General features: G+C 45.9%; 2 protein-coding genes across 7 annotated transcripts; one reads left to right on the top strand and one right to left on the bottom strand.

The window, feature by feature from the left end:
- The first annotated feature begins 4,381 nt into the window (after positions 1-4,381).
- On the top strand, positions 4,382-7,988 carry LOC108496375 (interleukin-17F-like). 6 transcript variants are annotated; one of them, XM_017813017.1, is made up of 6 exons: positions 4,940-5,009; positions 5,096-5,200; positions 6,086-6,124; positions 6,204-6,297; positions 7,606-7,636; positions 7,727-7,988. In XM_017813017.1, exons 1-6 carry the CDS (start codon positions 4,979-4,981, stop codon positions 7,841-7,843), a joined length of 417 nt encoding a protein of 138 aa, XP_017668506.1. In that variant the 5' UTR covers positions 4,940-4,978; the 3' UTR covers positions 7,844-7,988. The 6 variants fall into 6 exon arrangements, with proteins under 6 accessions (XP_017668503.1, XP_017668505.1, XP_017668506.1 ...); XM_017813019.1 differs by having other exon boundaries at positions 4,951-5,009; positions 5,099-5,200; XM_017813016.1 differs by having other exon boundaries at positions 4,922-5,200.
- A 7,644-nt stretch (positions 7,989-15,632) lies between these two features.
- IL17A (interleukin 17A) lies at positions 15,633-17,464 on the bottom strand. Its single transcript, XM_017813021.1, is given in 4 exon segments — positions 15,633-15,870; positions 16,622-16,866; positions 17,368-17,403; positions 17,405-17,464. Coding segments are annotated over 4 exon segments (579 nt in total).
- Between the last annotated feature and the right edge of the window lie 2,994 nt (positions 17,465-20,458).

Here is a 20,458-nt window from a genome sequence, read left to right as displayed (position 1 = left end):
GATAGTGGAAGGTGTCCCTGCCCATGGCAGGGCTCCAAATGAGATGAACTTTAAGGTCCTTTCCAACACAAACCATTCCATGATTCTATGATTTGGTGTTTTTCCTGCCCTTACAGCTGGGGAACCGCTGAAACTGAATTTCCCAAGATAGGACACCAGGAGGAGCTCCAGGGTAGATAAATCTGGTTTATTTTATTTATCCCATGGCCTGGAGTGGTAGGATGTGGCCGTCTACCTCCCCTGGGTGCTAGTGGCCACCTCGGTCTATCCTTGGAAATTGGGAGAGGGGCCTTTGGTGACATGGGAAAAACAAACAACTCCCACAGGCAGAGAGGTTTGTGGGGATCAGCTGGATCTGACCAACAGCCTGAATCTGGGATACCACCAGAGAGATCATCCAGTTCCTGGATGCTCAGCCACATGGACATCTGCTGTATTTTTATATATATAATAAAAAATATATATTATAAAAATAAATTTCAGTTTTGGACCCTTCACGACAAGAAAGACATTGAGGGGCTGGAGCGTGTTCAGGGAAGGGAATGATGCTGGGGAAGGGGCTGGAGCACCAGGAGCAGCTGAGGGAGGTGGGGGGGTCTCAGCCTGAAGAAAAGAAGGCTCAGGGGGGACCTTCTCCCTCTCTGCAACTCCTTGACAGGAGGGGGGAGCCAGATGGGGGTTAGTCTTCTCCCAGGGAACAAGGTAACACTTGTTATAATATTTATATAATATTATTTGCTATTATATTAAATTTACAGGCTTTGTTCTTACTGATGCGAAAAAACCCTAAAAATTCCATAATGGATGAAAATGATGATGGGGTGTGTGACATTTTAAAAGAAAAGCAAGGAGAGAATAGAACGGAGGTTGTAATTCTCAGAAACCTGGCTTGAGTAATATCAGGAGCTCAATAGGGAAGATCCCATGGGAAGTGTGCAGCCTTTCTTGAGTGACATCATGCTCGTTTTGATATTAAAGATCACAGGTAAGAAAAGTAACAGTTCAGGGAATCCAACAAAAACAACCAAAGAGTTTGGTCATGTGTGTTCCTTGTCACCTCCTTTCAAGTTGTGTCCCTAATAATTTCCCTGGTCTCATCCCTGCTGCATGGGATGGAGAAGAGGAGCTACAGCTCTGGCCCTGACCCTTCTTTTGACCTGACACAAAGCCTGCCCATTGCTACCCTCATGCCTCACCCACCAACCAGCCCATCTGTCCTGCCATGGGCTTGGTCCAGCACCCAGGACTTCCCTGGCACCTTATTTTATATAATCCTAGAATGATTTGTGTTGGAAAGGACGTTAAAGCTCATTTAGTCTAACTGTCCCTGTCCAATGGGCAGGGACACCTTCCACTATCCAAGCCCTGTCCAACCTGGCCTGGAACACTTCCAGGGATGGGGCAGCCACAGCTTCTCTGGGCAACTTTTGTCAGGGCCTCCCCACCCTCACAGACAAGAATTTCTTCCTAATATCTAACCTAACCCTTCCCTCTGGCAGGAAGGGAAGCCTTTCTGCCTTGTCCTGTCCCTCCAAACCCTTGTTGAAAGTCTCTCTTCAACTTTCTTGGAGCCCTTTTAAGCACTGGATGGGACTCTAAGGTCTCCCTGGAGCCTTCTCCAGGCTGAACAACCCTAGATCTCCCACCCTGTCTCCATAGCAGAGGTGCTCCAGCCCTTAGAACATCTTCATGGGCCTTGTCACATTGTACCTTAGTATTGTATTTCTCAAACCCTTAGTCCACCTCCTCTCTGCAGGGTTATTGATTCTAGAAATCAACCCTGCTATTTATCTCTCTGCTGCAGGACAGGTGAACACAGACTGTAGGGATTAGGAGTGAATTCCCCGCACCAGCACCATCAGCATCATGTAAGCCCTGCCTCCCACTCATCCCACAGCTCTGACCAAAGCATGATGAAGGCTCAGGGGGTGACAGCCGAACATGAGGTTTGTCCTTGACCTGTGGAGGGAGCCCAGAGGTGCCACTGGTCCCCTCTGAGGTCCCACAGCTCTAACACAGAGCTGTGGTCACTGTTGTGCTGGAGCAACATTCCCATGCAGGGGTTTCCACTGGTGGTACCTGTGGCACACCTGGCAGCCCCATTTCCCCTCAAATTTTGGTATTTTCCGTTCACATCTCTTGGCTCTGGTCTGCACTTGGCCATGAATCTTGCTGGTGTGATAAAGCCCTGTGAGCAAACCCTGCCCAGAGTAACTCCTGCGTGGATGTGATCGGTCAGAGCTCTAAACCAGAAGGTAATCTTGTGGTGTCACATGTCAGAAGGGTAAAATCTGGGGTGGCCAGAGAGGCAGGAGCAAGCTGCTGGAGGTACAAGCCCTGCCCTGTGCTGTATCCACCTCACCCTGAAATATTCATTCAATCCTGACATCCAGAGCTTTCAGAGGCTGCAATCCCAACCCTTTGCTGCTGCAGGCTACGGAAGGTCCTCTGAGCAACCTGATCTGGTGAAAGATGTCCCTGCCCCTGGCAGAGACTTGGAATGAGGTGAGCTTTAAGGTCCCTTCCAACCTAAACTATTCTGTGATTCTGTAGTCCAAGCCCAACCTGAAATGAGGCATTTCTTATGCCTGAAGTGCTGTGAAAACTCGAACCTGCGTGTAACAAATCCTGCAGTGCAAATAGTGGGGTTTCCTTATAGTAACTCAAGAGTAGAAGAATTCTTTTAAGTGAAATTAAAATTTTATGGTTTATTTCCAAGTCCCAATCCCTGCTCCAAGGCTGCGATGTGTGGGAGTGAACAGCTTTTTGAGGTAACTATATATTCCTAATTTAAGGAAAAAATTCTTCCCTGTGGGGTGGGTGAGGCCCTTGCACAGGTTGCCCAGAGAAGCTGTGGCTGCCCCATCCCTGGAAGTCTTCCAGGGCAGGTTGGATGGGTCTTGGAGCAACCTGGGATAGTGGAAGGTGTCCCTGCCCATGGCAGGGGGTGGAACAAGATGAGCTTTAAGGTCCCTTCCAGCCCAGACCATTCTGTGATTCCATGAATACGAGTATTTTTCCTCCCTTCTAATGATTCGTGTTCGGTGACCCCTTTCAATCAAATTTTCAGTGAACTTCAGTGAAAGACAAGTTCAATCACAGGAAATTTCGTGTCAAAGAGGGAATCCCTGCTGAATTTACAGGCTGCTGAAGGCACAAGTTGTGAGTGGAAAGTGGTGATGGGGGCTCATAACGTGGTGTTTGGCGTGACGACGTCATTGCTTCATCACAGGTAACAGTTTCCACTTAACCCTGTTCCTGCACAATCCAACCCATTTTTCATGGCAATGCCCTTTCCTTTCACGACGAGCATTCGGGGGAAAAAAAGGAGGTCAGATTCTGGGTTAAAAAAGGCGGATTTCTGGTAATTCTCCCCTCTTTTGGTCTTCGATGCTCAGTGTCGCATCTCAGTAGATGCGCTGGTGGATACATAGAACAGTCAGAATAGGAACATGTGTCACAGGATTTGTATTACTTCAGGTAAACATAGTAACCTGAAATGTGAAAAATTTATGTGAGAGGAGTCTCCGGTCTCTGAGCCGAGAGTTGATTCAGACCACAAAATCATGACAACATCCTGCAGTGATGTAAAGCATCAGTTGATGGAGATTTCTGCTGGTATTATTCAGACCAGACTAGTCCCTTCTCACTGGAAAATTACACAGAGTTGTAAGAGGATTCTGATTTTCTGTAGGACCAAAAATGTAATGAATCTGTTGATTTCCTGGAGGACTGAAAATGAATTGGGGTGAAGAGTCCTACACTTCAGTCCTCTGCTTCTAGCTGGGCTACATGGCTTTGGGAAACATTTCTCTTAGGGCTTTTCTCTGCAGAGACTTCTCAGATCATCAAGTTCAGCCTTTGACCAATTCCCACCTTGTCAACCACACCAGAGCACTGAGTGCCACGTCCAGTCTTTCCTTGAACACCTCCAGGGATGGGGACTCCACCACTTCCCTGGGAAGCCCATTCCAATGTCTAATTACCCTTTTTGAGAAGAAATTCTTGCGAACGCACAACCTAAACTTCCCCTGGCATAGCTTGAGACTATGTCCTCTTGTCCTGTCACATATTGCCTGGGAGCAGAGCCTGACCCGCACCTGGCTACACTCTCCTGTCAGGGAGTTGCAGAGAGGGAGAAGGTCCCCCCTGAGCCTCCTTTTCTCCAGGCTGAGCCCCTCTAGCTCCCTCAGCTGCCCCTGGTGCTCCAGCCCCTTCCCCAGCTCCGTTCCCCACCATGAATGTCCAAGGAGTCCATCCAGGAGAAATGCTGCTCCAAGGTCCACCCAGTTGGCAAGGCCAGAGAAGGGACAGGAAAGCAGCACTGTGACAGCATAGCTCAGGCAGGCAGTGGGAGTCAAAGCTGATCTGGAATGGGGGCCCTGCTGATGGTGGTTGAGGCCATCAGGGGTGATCAGTGCCCTCAGAGCCCTTACAGGGCCTTTCAAAGAGAGCAGAGCTTTTTGTGGAGCTCTCCAGAGCATGTCAACACGGAACCTCAGCAGTGAAAGGGAGACACATCCCAGGTCCTGACACTCTGAGGTCTCCCAGGAGGAATTCTCTGTGGCTTCTATTCTTTCCCTGCCCCATCCTTGCAAGACAGAGGGAACCCCAAGACCAGGTGAGGATGAATTGTGCAGCTGGGGCCAAGGGAGGTTAAATGGTGAAGTCCCACGTGCTGTCCTCATTTTGAAAGCCTTGCTGGGTGCCTGGCTTTGCAGCTTGCTCATCTCTGCCGTCTGGTTTGTGTGAGGCACGTGGAAGTGCATCCACACATGTGTTTGTGGTGAAAGAACATTATTATTAGAAAGAGGGGGTGGGAGGCAGTAAAAAATGCTGCCTGAACAATTTTGTTTTGCTCTTTTTCTTTCCTTATCTCTTTATCTGCCTGAAGAAATAGTATTGACTAATTTGGGATTCTGGTGATAGTGTCTGCCCTCCCCTTTTTGGGGGTAGATGGAAGGAAGTGGGCTAGGAAATGAAATATTCAGCTCTTAACCTCAGGTCAGGTAAGGCAACTGTGCTGCAATGGAAAGGGTGGTAGTGGCTGAACTTTGCTATAAAAAGGAGATCACAACTGTCTTTGAGACACAAGCAGGTGGAAGGGGCCTCAGAGGAGAACTCTTGTGCCTTGTCACCCTGTGTACCCGCCCAAAGCAGCAGAGAGGTTGCCATGGCTTTTTCCAGCTACACTGCTGTGGTAAGTACTTACATTTAATATAAGGGTTAAGAAATATTTTCTGCAAGAGGGAAAGCAGAGTACAAGTCCTGTGATTTCTACAAGAAACCCTTTTGGTCCTGGTGGGAGCTGAATGGGATGCTGATTCCGTCTGATGCAGCTGTGTTTGATGTTTGAGTGACAAGGATGTGATGGACTATTTATGATTTATTTATCTCTTAGTTATCAGGACTTGGGGGAGACAGTCCTTTCCTCAGATAACATGCGATAAAAATTGCTGAAATTTCAGTGAATGTCTATGAATTTAAATTTCAACCTGGGTAGCATTTGCAGCACAATCAGCTCCTGTGATTTCCTTAAAACCTCTTCATTTATTTTGTCTTCTTTTTGGGAGTTGGATTTGATGATCCTTGTGGGTCCCTTCCAACTCAGGATATTCTATGACTCTGTGAGTCACTAAAGCTCTCTCTACTGGACATGACCTGAGAATCTCAGATTTCCTTGGGAAAAGGGTTATTTCCAGCAGATGAGGGTGGCCAGTCTTTACTGTCCTGAGAAACTGGATTTCTTGCTGGATTTCTAAGGCACAGGGTCAGCTCAGTTCTTACTCTCCTTTGTAGATCATAAGACAGTGTTGTGTGACTGTGGAGGAGGACCTTTTGCAGTTTGTTTGAGGGATGCTCTTCTTGGTGCAAAGCCAACTATGAATCAGAATTTAAATCAGATTTAAGCGCCTGTTCTGATGAGTTTTATTTGCGGTGTTGTGCTGTTTGTTCATGCTGGCCCATCTCACCCAAATATAAGTATGAAGATAGTCCATTGATGGTCCAGTCAAGTCAAGACTTGACTTTTTCTGCTCTCCCTTTCTTGCCTGGACAGAACTAAGACAACTTTCCTCTCTCTCAGTTCAGATCACTGGTTTTGGTGCTTGTTCTAGCACTCACTGTAAGTTCCAGAAAGGCCAGTGCCTCTGTGAGGCTGAGTGAAGATTGCCTGAACCAAAAGGATCTCAAATTCCCCACAGCAGTGGAAGTCAACATTCGTATCAGCAAGTCACATCATGCCTTTAGGATGGTCCATGATATCAGGAACCGATCTCTCGCTCCTTGGGATTACAGGTAAACTGTTTACTTGTTATCTAAATTGTGATGTCTGTGTACAAAGAGGATTTTTTTGGGGTAAACGATGGCTGTTTCTCAGCATATGCCCAGAGTCCTGTAAATATTGCAAACACTTCTTGACATATGCTGATTTTTCTCCAAGACCAACTGAAGTGCAAAGGGACTTCACTGGAAAGGTTTCTAATCATCTTGTCAGCCTGTGTCAATCACAGAACCCTTTAGGTTGGAAAATACCTCTAAGATCATCAAGTCCAACCATTCCCCCAGCACTGCCAGAGCCACCACTAAACCATGTCCCCAAGTATCACATCTATAGAGCTTTTAAACCCCTTCAGGGATGGTGATTCCAGAACTGCTCTGGGCAGCTGTGCCAGGGCTGGTCAACCCTTTTGGGGAAGAAATTTTTCCTTATATCCAATCTAAACCGCTCCTGGCATCACTTGAGGCCTTTTCCTCTTGTCACGTGTTCCTTGGGAGCAGAGCCCGATCTCTACCTGGCTCCACCCTCCTGTCGGAGAGTCAGAGAGATAGAGAAGGTCCCCCCTGAGCCTCCTTTTATCCAGGCTGAGCCCCCACCAGCTCCCTCAGCTGCTCCTGGTGCTCCAGCCCCTTCCCCAGCTCCGCTCCCTTCCCTGGACACACTCCAGCCCCTCAACGTCTCTCTTGTCTGAGGGGCCCAGAGCTACCCCCAGCACTGGAGGTGCCCCAGCAGTGCAAGCACAGGGATGGACACTGCCCTGGCCCTGCTGCCACACTATTGCTGATACAGGTCAGGTGCCACTGGCCTTCTTGGCCATCTGGGCACACCTGGCTCATGTTCAGCCACTGTCAGCCAGCACCCTCATGTCCTTTTCCAGCTTTCCAGCCAATCTGCCTCTAGCCCATAGCACTGCATGGGGTCGAAATGATGATGAAACTAATTATTCCTCTGGGAAAAGAATGATGTCAGTCCATTGTAATTCCAAATTTTCCAAACTGAAAGAAGTTTCTGAATTCTGAAATTAAAACCATTTAAAAAACCATTAAAAAAATGAATTGTGCAATTGCAATCATTTCTGTATTTAACTCGGCTCCTCTCCATTCCCAATTCCCAAAGAATGATACAGCAGTATTACTCTCCCAAAACTGATTCCATTTCTAGGAAATAATTCTAAAAAATGTTGAGGACAGGGAAATTATTTGGCCGGGTCTCATAGTGAGGATGCACAGGTGAACAGTAAGGTGCTTCCATGGAGATAAACAAGAAGATCCTGCCAACCCGTGCTGTGCAAAGACATAAATCCCTTTTTGTGTGCCCATCCCCAGGCTTGACAAGGATCCCAACCGCTTCCCCCAGGTGATTGCTGATGCCCAGTGCCGCCTCTCTGGCTGTGTGAGCCCCCTGGGGCAGGAGGACCACAGCCTCAACTCCGTCCCCATCAAGCAGGAGATCCTGGTCCTGCGGAGGGAGCAGCAGGGCTGCCGGCCCACCTACCGCCTGGAGAAGAAGGTCATCACCGTGGGCTGCACCTGCGTCACTCCAGTCATCCACCACCACTCCTAGGAGGAATTATTAGGGCAGGCCACGCTGGGAAGAAGCAATAAATCCTATAGACACCCCTCTGGTGAAATCCCACAGTCGCCCACTGCGAATCCCAGGAATTCAACACGACATTGCCCTTCCAAGTCTGAACAAATTACCTCTTGAAATTACCTCATGATTCAGCTGTTGTTGCTTGATGGATTTTAGAATGGGAATCACCGGTAGCTGGTGATGGAGGGGAGGGAGAAGGATGGAGAAAAAGCTTTGTTTGTGACCCCAAGCAGTGAGAGGGTAAAGCAGTGCTTTTTTGAATTTATTTTTCATTGTAGTTTTTATCAGTTTGGTGAGTCAAAGGAGTTATATTTTCAAAAGTTGTCCTTGGCAGTAAATTGCCCTAATGAATACATACCTACCAGCACTGCCATAAAAAATTCCTCCTCTTGCACCTTCTCCTTCCCTTACTCATCCCCTACCCCTTTCCCTTCTCTGGCCACCTCTGCTCACTAAGATATTGTCTGTGTCAATCAAATATTTATAATTCTATTTATGTCTTCTATTTATGACTGTATTTATGGCTTTGTGTGTGCTCAGAGTACAAAAAAAAAAGGATAATTTTAACCTGTATTTATTCAATAACTTATCTGCTGAATAAAAAAATCATATTTTATTTAAAAAAAGTTGTTTTGCGGTAGCTCAAAATGAAAGCAGACACAGAGAATCGGTCTGTGCTGCAGTAGCACCAAGAGATTTCAGCAAAGATCAGGCATTTTCTGGTACAGTGATATGAGTAAGAGTGAGCAGAGGAGAATTTGTGGCCTAAATAGATGAAAAGATGCAAAAAAAGAGGCTGAAAGGAGTAAAGGGAGGTTCTATAGGCAACACTGGGGGAGATGGCAATGGAACCAGGTTCTCCAGACCTTGGGGATGGTCTCTGGGGATGGTGGGAAATGAGATGGGAGATATCACATTGCAAGGCTGCAGCTGGAATTTGGGAACCTGGTTCATGAGAGCTGGGAAAGGCCTGTCCTATCGTCTTCCAGACAAGAAGTCATCCTGACAAGCACCCTTCTCCACCAGCTGGATGGCTGGCTGAGCAGAAATGCAAGGAAATACAAGATGGCTTCATCTTGCTGATCTTTAGCCAGCTAAATAATAGGTGCTGGGATTGATGTGGTGGAAGAGGATCCCTCCCCATCAAAGGAACGAGGAGTTGTACCTGCAGGGCAGGATTGTCTGCTGAGCTGGGATGTCCTACTTTCTCTCCCTTAGCTGCACAAGGAGCAGAGACTGAAGGGACTCGCTGTTCAGGAGCTGGACTCGATGTTCCTTGTGTGTCCCTTCCAACTCAGGATATTCTGTGATTCTATAACTATTTATTATTTTATCAAATTGCTGCAACGTTGTTTTTTTTTTGACATTACTTCATCTTTTACCCAGAGCTGAGCCAGACTCTCAGACCTCTGACTTTGATTTCTGTTGGTGGAGGCTTTAAGCCTCTATTTCCTTTTCCCCCTGCATTTAAATCAGGGCAAACCTGTGTGAATGCATTCTCATATTTCATTTTGACTGCACAGAAACCACTTAAAATTAGATCCTCCCCAGAGTAGGTCAGGTGAGTTGTTGGGTCTAAACGACTCAAGGCCAGGTTGGACTCGACCTAGAGCAAGCTGGTCTAGTGGAAAGTTTCCCTGCCCATGGCAAGGGGGTTTGGAACTAGATGATCTTGAAGATCTCTTCTAACCCAAACCATCCTGTGATTCTGTGATTCTATGATTCTGTGATGATTCCTCTGGTGCTTTTCTGTCAAATCAGGTGTATTCTCTGCCCTGTGGGTCGCTGGGAGCTGGTTCGACAGTCCATGGGTAACCATCTCATTCAGTTACAGGCATTTGTACTCATTTGTGGCAGCAGCTGTTTCGTTATGACCACCAAGCTCACCATGTGGTGCAGAGCAAACCCCTGGAGGCGTTTTCTGCTCGCTCTCGTGTATCACCAGCTCTGCTCTTACAGTAACCACTGACCAGGAAATCGTAACCTGGTTCTTGTACCTGACCCATTTCTTTCCCTCTCAATAAACCCACCTCGTGGGGTTGTCCTCACTTGTTTTTCAGAGAGAAAACTACTGTCTATCTCTCAGTCATAATTGCTTTGACATTGCATGTCAAGGTTCATGGCAGCTGAACGGGTGTACTCTCCTGTGCTGATACTCCTAAATATCCATCACCTTACCCTAAGGGTCGTCCTACCTGGATGAATTATGAAGTATCTAATCAAGAAAATACACAAGTAGCTAATTAAGGAAGTCTCACCTGTGGGTCATGAGGTTTTGCAGCCAGAGCTACCAACTGCAAACCACACACCTCTCAGGGAGGCATGTGGGGACTGTTTCTAAACAAAACGAGCATCGGCGGCTGTTTCCTTCTAATGGCATCGTTCTTAGAGTGCAGCTGATTGTAAACATGAGCCTGATTATATTTAAGGTGCTGGCTTTCATTTCCAGCAATCTATTAATTTGAAGGTTGGAACTAGAATGATCTTTGAGGTCCCTTCCAACCCAAACCATTCTGTGATTCTGTGAATCTGAGAACACGGCAAATGAGTTTGTGCTTCTTGTAAACAGCACAGTCATATCACCACCGAGAGCAAGCACAGTTCACAGCTGAGGACCGGCCTTTGCTAAAGACTCTGCTTGTTTTATAACACTTCAGTGACAGATCCAGCCCCTGGCTGTCCAGTTGGGCATCTGTGGCTCTCAGTGTGGCTTAGAGCAGCCTTCAGGGACTTGGCTGTTTCACCAGGAGGAGAAGACACATCTGTAGGTGTAATAGCAGTGCCACAGTGTTTTCTTGTAACCTGCTGGGCTAAGCAACCTCCAGTCACAGGTTGGTATCTGAGCCTCGTGGCCTTTCCTCTTCTGTTTGCCTCTCACTAATCTCCTTTCCGTGTCTCTTGCTCACTGCTCCCCTTGCTGTGCCTGTTCTGGCAGCTCAGGCAGGGATCCTGGTGTAGCAACTCCCATGGGATGCTGGTGCAGAGACCCCTATATTAGCATGGGGGGCACAGCAGTGATCTCTGCTCAGGTAGATGCCTCCTCCCTGACTTGTGCTGTGACCTGTGGATGTATTGACCTGAAAGTGTGAGTCAGGCTTCTTTGGACCCCTGACCACAGGGGTGTTCAAAGGGACTATGGACCAGGGCAACCTGTTACACAGAAAATATTGCTTTTTAAAGTGTACAAAATTAAATATATAAAGAATGCAAAGGTTGCAACCCTAGAGGTTGAAACAACCCAAGAATTATTTGTGTTTGTGTTTGGTAAACCAGAAAAAAAGATTAATGGCTGGAAAACCCAGCAGTCGACATAGTTTATTCAGAGTTAGAGCCTACAGAAGAAACTTTAAGGATATGAGCAATTTTCTGGTCAGTTCTTGGGGATCTGTTGCTTGGTGCCAACATGATGGTTACAGATGATGGGAAGAATTTCTGTATCAGCTCCAAGTTCTGGAGATGGCCCAAGACACCAGACCAGAAACCTGCTCCCATGTCACCATCAGGGGGTAAAACATGAGACTTGTTTTGATCTTCTCTGTGAGGGCGGTGAGACCCTGGCCCAGATTGTCCAGAGAAGCTGTGGCTGCCTTATCCCTGGTAGTGTCCAAGGCCAGGTTGGATTGTGCTTGGAGCAACCTGGGCTAGTGGAAGGTGTCCCTGTCCATGGCAGGGGGTTGGAATAAGTGATCTTTAAGGTTCCTTCCTATCCAAACCATTCTGTAATTCCACAGTCTCCTTTTGTCTCCACCCCCTTCTTCCTCTTTCTTCTTTGATATTATTTTTAACTTTGTGCTTTAGAAGAATCAGGATGAGTGGGCTGAGCCTGCATTTTCTACAACACTGTTACATGACAGTGACAAAGAAAACCCAAACTTGCTTAAAATGTCTGTGATTGTCTGGCGCTACTTGGCAGAGTCAGAGCCATTGGTGGAGGTGGGACTGTGCTGGTGCTGGTTTTCAGGAGCTGAGAAGATGCCAGTCAGATTCAGCACCAGAAACAGACTATACCTTCTGCCATTTGGTGCTCACAAAGAGGAGTTCCAGGAGCTGGACTTTGATTCTCCTTGTGGATCCCTTCCAGCTCAAGATATTCTATGACTAAAAACGTTTTCCATCTTTTCTAATTATTCTCCCTTCTTCCAGGGCTAGATAGTGGTAGCAGGTTCAAATCCTCAGGTCCTCAGAGAAATCCCTTCCTGCTTTCTATGTAACTTTCTAGTTATTTATTATTCCTTCAGAAAAGTGGCTCAGCTTTTCCGCCTTTTCTTGTAACTTCATCATCATCATCATGGCTAGGCTTCATGAACGAAGATTTGGGAAGGGCTCTACCCACGTCTGTTGCAAGCACGCTGGTGGCTAAAAAGGCCAATATGAGATAGACATGTCCGGTTGCAAAAGGCACAGCAGAAAGACTCCTTAGGTGGTAAATTCTGCAAGACACGATTCTTTCTGCGTTGTCTTTTCTCCTCAAGGGTGATCCTGTGTGCGTTCTCAAAGGTATCAGCAGCGTTATAGATGGTGTGTCTCCAGGCCTCCCGACTGGAGGCCAGAGTAGACCAGTTATGTTGATCAATATGGCCAAGGCTGTTTCTGAAACCTATGTTCCTTGGCCTCCTTACTGTTGAACCTGTATCACCTTTTACAAGCATCTGGTTTCTATCCAGATTGCTTTGATGAGTGGCAACGATGAGCCTGGTTTTCTGATCACGTGCTGCACAAAGCCAATCTCAAACTGCCCTTTCTGCTGGGTTTTGCTCACAGGTTGCCAAGCAATCTGTTTACCAAGACACTGCTGCTCAGGTTTTGCAGACTGACACAAAACTGAAACAGGGAGCAGTGGAAACTTTTATGTTGAAGAGGCTTTTGCAGCAATTTCCCCCCCCCCTCCCTCCAATGATGATATCATTTAAGGGCATCAAATTAGCAGAAATTTGCACCGCAACTCTTGAAAACAATAAGGAACAAACTTTACCTGTTGAACCTCAAACTGATAAGAGCTGTGCAAGGGTGAGAGAGGAGCCCTACTCTCCTCAGTCTCCTCTTGTGATCACTACTGATGGTAATCATGAATGTTTGCCCAGAAAAATAAGGACACTGATTAGGTGACCCATGGTAGGGTGCATTGGTTTGGGATTATTCTACATCTTTCCATCTGAATGCCGCAATGTGAGGGAAACTCTTTTGACTCATGATGCCAGGAGTTGTGGGAGACCTTGCAGTAGGAAAGAAGGCAGTCCTCAGGCCCAGTGAATCAGCCCAATTGATCACCAGTTAAACACTTCTGCAGGAGCATGTACAACACCCAAGCAGCTTGCAGAGGTCACCATGAACTTAGCACAAGGCCAAGTAAATAAGAAAGGGTTGTGTCCTCAGGCACAGATTTAGTGCCTTGTAAATGCTCCAAGGGAGAATGATGATTCTTGGAAGGGGGATTGGAGTATCTTTAATCAGGCCAGGCTGGACAAGGCTTGGAACAACCTGGTCTAGTGGAAGGTGTCCCTGCCCAGGGCAGGGTGGTTGGAACCAGATGATCTTTGAGGTTTCTTCCTACCCAAACTATTCCATGATGATGATCTTTGCAGCCCGTCAGCAGAAAGCTGTTGGTGTTTTGATGCTCCAGCTGCGTCATCTCTTTCCGAGCTGGTTCTGCCTTTTTCCACCCAGTAGCTCTCTCAGCATTTCTAACCAGTCTCCATTACTCATGTGCTAACTCCAGCCCATGGCACATCGCTCCCAGACAAGGAAAGGCTGGACTTCCTGTGATTTTAACTTTTAAAATTACTTGGGCTAATTGCAGACAATTTGCCAGAACTCCTTCTAGGAGTGGTAGGGCATGGAGAGATTATCTAATGGACAAGGCAGTCAGCTCGACTTCAATCTTCCTGGACTGATATTTACATAAATCCTTGAAAACCTCAAAGGATGAGTGTTCCTCAATGGTTTTTTGGTTTGGGTTTTTTTTTTTGGAAGTTTGTTCCCATGCTTGATATTCATAGGACTGTCAGCTGGGGTGAACTTCAGGACCTTTAGGAGACCTTAAGGAAGAACAGCTGGAGATAAGGTCAGAAACAAGCTAAGTTAGGATCACATGTACTCCTAGATTCCTATGTGTGGGAAAGATTGTTAGACGGTAACTAAAGGTGTGGACAGAAGTTAATTGCTGTGATTGCAAACACTGTGATCATGCAGAGTTAAAGAATGTTTCCTTGGCCCAGTGTTTATATAACAGATCAAGAGATAGTGTCGAACCTGTGGCTGTGCTGTGGGTTTAGGTTATAGGATGACCAACCTGATGGTGCCTGGAGTAGATTAGGGAAGGTTTAGGCTCAGTGGAACACTGAGGGGGAATAACCCCCAGCAGCAAAATTGGGATGATCCCATCTCCAGTTAGCTGGATCTGAAGAAGATGCTGTCACCTGAGAGGACCTTACCTCTCATTAGGGACTTGCACCCCTGAGCTCTGCATCTCTACAAGTTCTGTATTTGCTGTTGCACTTGCCAGTGGCATTTTGCCAGTGCCTGGGCAGGGTCACACCTCCCTGAGAAGGCAGCAAACAAAACACCCGCATCTCTGCACGGCAACCTGCCCTCTGAAACGTGGAACATCTTCAGCTGAGCACTTTTAACCCAGCTGTGCTTTAAATAAACCCACTTGCCACGGCAGACACCCACCCACGCATCCCCACCACAACCACAGCAGAAGTGCTGTGTCAGGGTGCTCCACACTCGAAGCACTGTCTGCTGGCAGCAAACGTGTTGGAAGGACACGAGCGTGGAGAAAATCACGATTGCAATCAGCAAGGTGTGGTTAATTGCTTCAGTCACCCACCTGACTCACTTGTGCACTTTCCCTCGTGTGCCCAGGTAGCGACTCTGCTCCACAGAAAACGGTTTGAAATGAATTGGACTGAGATTCCCAGATAATGTTGGAGTAAAGTTAAAACTCAGCAGTGGAAACACTCTTGCTGTTTTAAGGGAGGGAGTTTCTTTCCCCCTAAAGAAGCATTTGAAGTGTTGTGTTGAACCCATTTTTACAAATCCTTTTCCAACTGGATAATTAAGTGGATAACTGGGTAGCTACCCAGTAGTAAGTTTTTTTCACTTGTCTGTCCTTAATGTGAATCTCTTGGGTGTCACTTGATAAATCATTTTCTTCTGGATATTTAAGTTTCTCTGTTGATAAAATGGTGTCTTTCCTGGCTTTTGTCTGTGGGCTTTACATTCTACTGCAAAAGAGCTAGATGTTATTAAGAGAATTTTAGGTTTTAGTATCATGGAAATCTATTTTATGGTCATAATTGAGAGATTTCTTCCCTTAACAGAAAGACTTCTTTAGAAAGAAAGCAGAATAACAAAAAGTTTTCCACTGCTTTTTTATTACACAAAAATCTAAATTAACATTATCTTAATATTTTAAAATAATACATTAGGATAATACATTATTACTATTTTTCCCCCCAGCATAAATAGATTTACATAAATAGACAATTCAAAGTGTAAAATACAAATGGATAAAGAGATATCACTATTTTTCAGCACGGCACATGGAGGCGTCCGGATTCTGAATTCATAAAGTTCAAGAATTTTGGAGAAAACACATTAGGGTTTTTTTTTAAAGTGAGACTCTTATGATTTTTAATGTATTCTGATGTATTCTAGCTAATCGTTGTAGCTTGATCTAGTTTTGTGGAGACTGAATCAGGCCCCTTCATCTCAATTCAAGGAGGTTTTCCATGGTTCTCTTGAGTGCCAGCTCCCTTCAAGCCTGGTGTTTCATCAAGGGAGTGACGCAGGTACAGCCCACAGTGATGAGTTTCTTCTCCAGCCTGAAGGATTGCTGGCAGCCCTTCTGCTCCCTCCGGAGGACGAGGATCTCCTGCTTGATGGGGACAGAGTTGAGGCCGTGGTCCAGCTCCCCATCGGAATTCAGGCACCTCAGGTAGCGGCAGTCGGCGTCCGCGATCGCCCGGGGGAAGCGGTTGTGGTCCTCATCGATCCTGGGATGGGACAGGAAAGGAAGTATTAGAAATGGAAATGCTGCTCCAAAGGCAAGATAACCTGAGTAACTGTGGGCTCCCGAACCTGTTCCTCCTGGGGTATATTGCCTACGAAGGGACAGGAGATCCCCCACTACTGTAGGTCTCTAAGAAATAGAGCGTAAGTTAGTAAAGAACTTGATGATCTTAGAGGTCTTTTCCAACCTTAATGATCCTATGATTCTAAATATTCAGGTTTTTAAGTGTAAGACAAGCATGCCAGGCTGCATGCAATTGCTCTTGCTTTAAGCAAGCACTGACTTTGAAAGACTGGTCATAAATGATTTGAGCTTCCCAACACCTCACTCTGACTAACGGACCTAAAACCCTCCAGCTCCCCCCTCAAAACATGATTTTACTAAACCACCATTGAATTTGGTGCAATATTAACTCTCTGAGGTATTTTTTATGATGTTTTAGGTAAAGAATGCTTTTGAAGATGAAGCTTGCCCCAATATACAAATAAATTAATTAAATTATAGAATCAATTTGCTTTGATTTCTCTATATTGCCTAGGCCAGTTTTTTGCTCTGTGCTACTTTCTGTACTGGTTCTCTTTCAAAGAGGATCATGTGAACTGTGGGTACCCTTCTGTTTCCAAAACCTCTCAGCAGTGAAGCACTGAACATAAAGATGTGGGCATGGCCTTGCCATTACTCGTGACCAGGACACCTAGTGTACTTCCAGGCCTTGAGGATAGGGATCATCATACCTGTAATCCCACGGAGACAAAGAGCGGCTGCTCACATTAAGACTTGTTTTGGTGTCCTGGTTTGTGTTGCTGATGCTTATGTCGACTCTCACGGTTTGGGGGAATTTTGAATCTTTTTGGGTCGGACATCCAGGATAATCTTGCTTGGAGAGGCTCTCTGGCTTGAGTCCAGGCTTGATCGCCTTCCCGAGGGGAGAAGTGCTGGCTGACAGCAGGGCCAGCAGCGTGAGGAGCAGTGACCTGAGCTGAGGAAAAGTGATGCATTTAAGACACAAGGCAGGTGCAGCTTTGAAATTCATCCACAGTCAGCCTAACCGGTAATCAAAGCCTACACTGCTGGTTGGAGTAATTATGGAAAAATATATCGTATGACACACCCACTTCTACTTTCATTAACTGATTCTTACAGTGCTGACAGGTGTGATACACACCCAGTTGTAATTCGGTGATAAAAAAAAAAAAAGAAAATAATATAAGACAGGAGATTTCAGAAAGGACATAACAAGAAAAAGACATTCTAAGGTTGAGGTTTCAGTGTATTTCTTGACTCAAAATGCTGTAGTATCCCACGTCACAATATACTCGTACAGTCTCATTGCTCCCCCAACTAAAATTTTAGTTATTTTCAATTATTTGTGGTTTAAACAAGCATTTTAAAGGCGGGTGCAGATCCCTATTCCATCTATTAAAATTTAGACACGTCTCTGTCAAACCGGGGGCAAAAAATCCAGCAAGCAAGTTCTTACCAGAGAAGCACAAAGGGTCGGAGACATCTTCCTTTCTCCTCTTACTGTGTCTGATGCTTGTGCTGGGCTCTGCTGAGCTGAAGGTGTCTGGGCACATTTGCTGCTGGACCTTTTATAAGGGTTTCTGGGCTGTCCTAGATAACTTGGAGTAGGTGTTTTTTCCCAACCTTAACTGTGGTTTCTGACCATAACTTATATGAAAAAATGTGTGCATATAGATTCCATTAACGCAGGTGGAAGACAGGATATGGGCTCACCCTTTCTAAGATCTGTAGATGATGTCACTCCTTCAGCCATGTCACTCCAGTGGCAACAAAGCTAAATGATGACATTAGAAAACCACCAAAAAAATTGGTACTCAGTGCAAATTCACAGGTGCAAAGTACTCAATTTTAAATTGGGATGCTGTAGGTACCAAAAACAAATGCCACTTGCACAGGCTGGATCTGTTTGCTCCTAGGTCAGTCTGATGTGTTTTCATCCCAAATTGGGCAGATGTTGGACAGCAGACCACCATTCAGTTCTCTCAAATTCCTGCCGTGGGCTGCAATATCCTGATATCTGAAGAGCTATGTTCCTTCTCGAGCTCCTATTTTTTTCTCAAATCTCCTACTCTGAACTGGGCTATTTATATTCATGGTTACACCTCAGGTGTGATATCTCAGTTTTGATCAGAATGCTTTGTGATGGTGAGTTCTAAAATTCAGTCATTCTCCATACAGAGAAAAAAAAAGAAGTGAACTTTGTTTTGAGCTTTCCACCTTTTAATTTTACTTTCATTTTACTTCTCTTGTGCTTTGACCCTAAGGAAAGTGGTCTGGGAAATGCGATTAGAAGCAGTTAAACCTTCAGTTATTAATTTAGGAAGAGGACTGAGGGGTTCAAGAGAAACCTTGCAAAGGCTATGAGATGCAGAATGACTCCTCTTGTAGGCAGGAAAACTGGAGGGAACTGCAGGAGCACCTCCTCCACGGTATATAGTGGATGGAGTGCTGCATTCAAAAATACTGGGAGCTTAAATACCTTGGATAGTGCAGCCCCAAGGTATTATGACTCCCTGTATCCCAGCCCTGTGTGCTGGGTGACAGTGATCAGTGATCCCATGTAGCTCTCAGTCTCACCCTGCTGTCTCTCCATCCTTTCCAAAACATATATTGCAGTTGTGGGGTACCCTACCAGGTTAGTATTTCAACATGCAATATTTAGGAGAGTTTTAGATTAGATATTAGGAAGAAATTCTTCCCTGTGAGGGTGGTGAGACCCTGGCACAGGTTGCTCAGAGAAGCTGTGGCTGCCCCATCCCTGGAAGTGTCCAAGGCCCAGTTGAATGGGGCTTGGAGCAACGTGGGATGGTGGAAGGTGTCCCTGCCCATGGCAGGGGTTGGAACAAGATGATGTTTAAAGTCTCTTCCAACCCAAACCATTCTCTGATTCTAGGATTTACACCCACATGCTCAGGTGGACCAACTCCTTTTGACGTGGTGTCACTCAGGATCCCTTTCTCTCACCCAGGGTTATTTTCCTAGATTTTCACGAAGATATTGTAAGGGGATTGCAGACCAGAAGAGGCTGGACTGCTTCAGGTCTGTGTCCTCTTGCTGCTTTGGGTCATTGCTGTTGCTCTGGCTGACAGCAACTGCCTCGGGTTTTGTTTTGTGTTGTTCTGGGTTTTTTTAGGTAGATGTCTTGCTGAGCCCCAAAGGCTCATTAAAAGCTGCAGGCTTGACCCTGAAAGAGACCTTGCCTGCAAGAAGGGATGTTTGTATTCACTCCCCTCATCTGCTTTCAGGGATTTAAATCAATAGCTCTCCAGTCAGTATTTAGGTCACTGGGATTTATAGGATGCTCTGGGACAGGGTGCTTTTGTGGAGTCTTTCAGTATCCTTTGTTGAGAGCTCAGAGCTCTATGGTTTTGTCAGTCAGCAGCACAGCAGGGATGTGAAAAGTTTGGATAAAGCAATTATGTGTGGATGTGGCACTTGAGGACATGGTTTAGTGGTGGGCTTAACAGTGGGTTAATGACTGGACTTGATGATCCTAGAGGACTTTCCCAACCTTAATGATTCTGTGATTTGTACCGGTCCAGGAACTGGAAACTTGATGCCTCAAGAGAAGGGAGGCTCCAATCTCCCAGGCTGCAGCTTCCCAGGTAATGGTGATGATTGTAGTGAACTATGAGATGTAATAAACCAGGTACTGCCATCTTCTCCAATGAAATTCCTGGAGAATAGGTGGCTGATGGACACACACAAGGGTGTTGATGATGCTCCTAAGCTGAATTTCAGTGAGATTCTTGAAGGAGATTTTATATTTTAGAAAGGCAGGGGGTGAACCTTCCAGTACCTGCAGGGAGAATGCAAGAAAAATGAAGAGAGACTATTTACAAGGCCTGGAGTGACAGGACAAGGTGGAATGGCTTCAATCTGAAAGAGTGTAGGTTTAGATTGGATATTAGGAAAAAAAATCTTTGATGTGAGAGTGGTGAGGCCCTGGCACAGGCTGCCCAGAGAAGCTGTGGCTGCCCCATCCCTGGAACTGTTCAAGGACAGGATTTGGAGAAACCTGGCATAGTGGAAGGTGTCTGTGCTTGTGGCAGGGGGGTGGAATGAGATGGGAGCTTTAAGGTCCATTCCAACACAAACCATTCTGTGATTCTATAATGTTGAGTCTGTCCTTCTCTAACATTTCTTTCTTAGGAAATCACTGCTATGACAGTGAGTTTCAAGTAGCTTGGATGTGCATTGTAAAGAAACACTCGGTGTAACAGCCTTGGTCTGCTGATCAGACATTCCCTCAGCTTTAATTTTGGTGATATTTTTAGATGAAAATTATGCAAATAAGGTGTGGTTTTTTTACAATTGCTTAATGTTTATGTGTAAGTGCAATTTTTACTCTCCTTGTGCCATCCAGAGGAGGTTGTAAATAAGGGTAGAATTTAGTTTGCGGTTTCTGGGATCCCCATGACCTACATCCGCTCGTTTAAAAGATGCTGATGCTTCAGAACTTAAATGTGTAAGTTCAGTTTCCCTCTACCACTTAAAGACCTACAGGTTAAAGGAAATGGTTCCCTCAGAAGGGGTTTTCTCTAGTG

This window comes from Lepidothrix coronata, unplaced genomic scaffold (genome assembly GCF_001604755.1).
Source record: "Lepidothrix coronata isolate B3197 unplaced genomic scaffold, Lepidothrix_coronata-1.0 Scaffold39, whole genome shotgun sequence".
In the NCBI taxonomy this organism is placed as follows: Eukaryota; Metazoa; Chordata; class Aves; order Passeriformes; family Pipridae; genus Lepidothrix; species Lepidothrix coronata.
Note: the sequence above shows the minus strand (reverse complement) of the source record. Positions and strands in the feature narration are given on the sequence as shown.

Coding starts and splice junctions, on each gene's coding strand:
- LOC108496375 (XM_017813014.1), top strand. CDS start 5,174: ATGGCTTTTTCCAGCTACACTGCTGTG. Junction 5,201..6,085: donor TTTCCAGCTACACTGCTGTG/GTAAGTACTTAC, acceptor CCTCTCTCTCAG/TTCAGATCACTGGTTTTGGT. Junction 6,298..7,605: donor CTCGCTCCTTGGGATTACAG/GTAAACTGTTTA, acceptor GCCCATCCCCAG/GCTTGACAAGGATCCCAACC.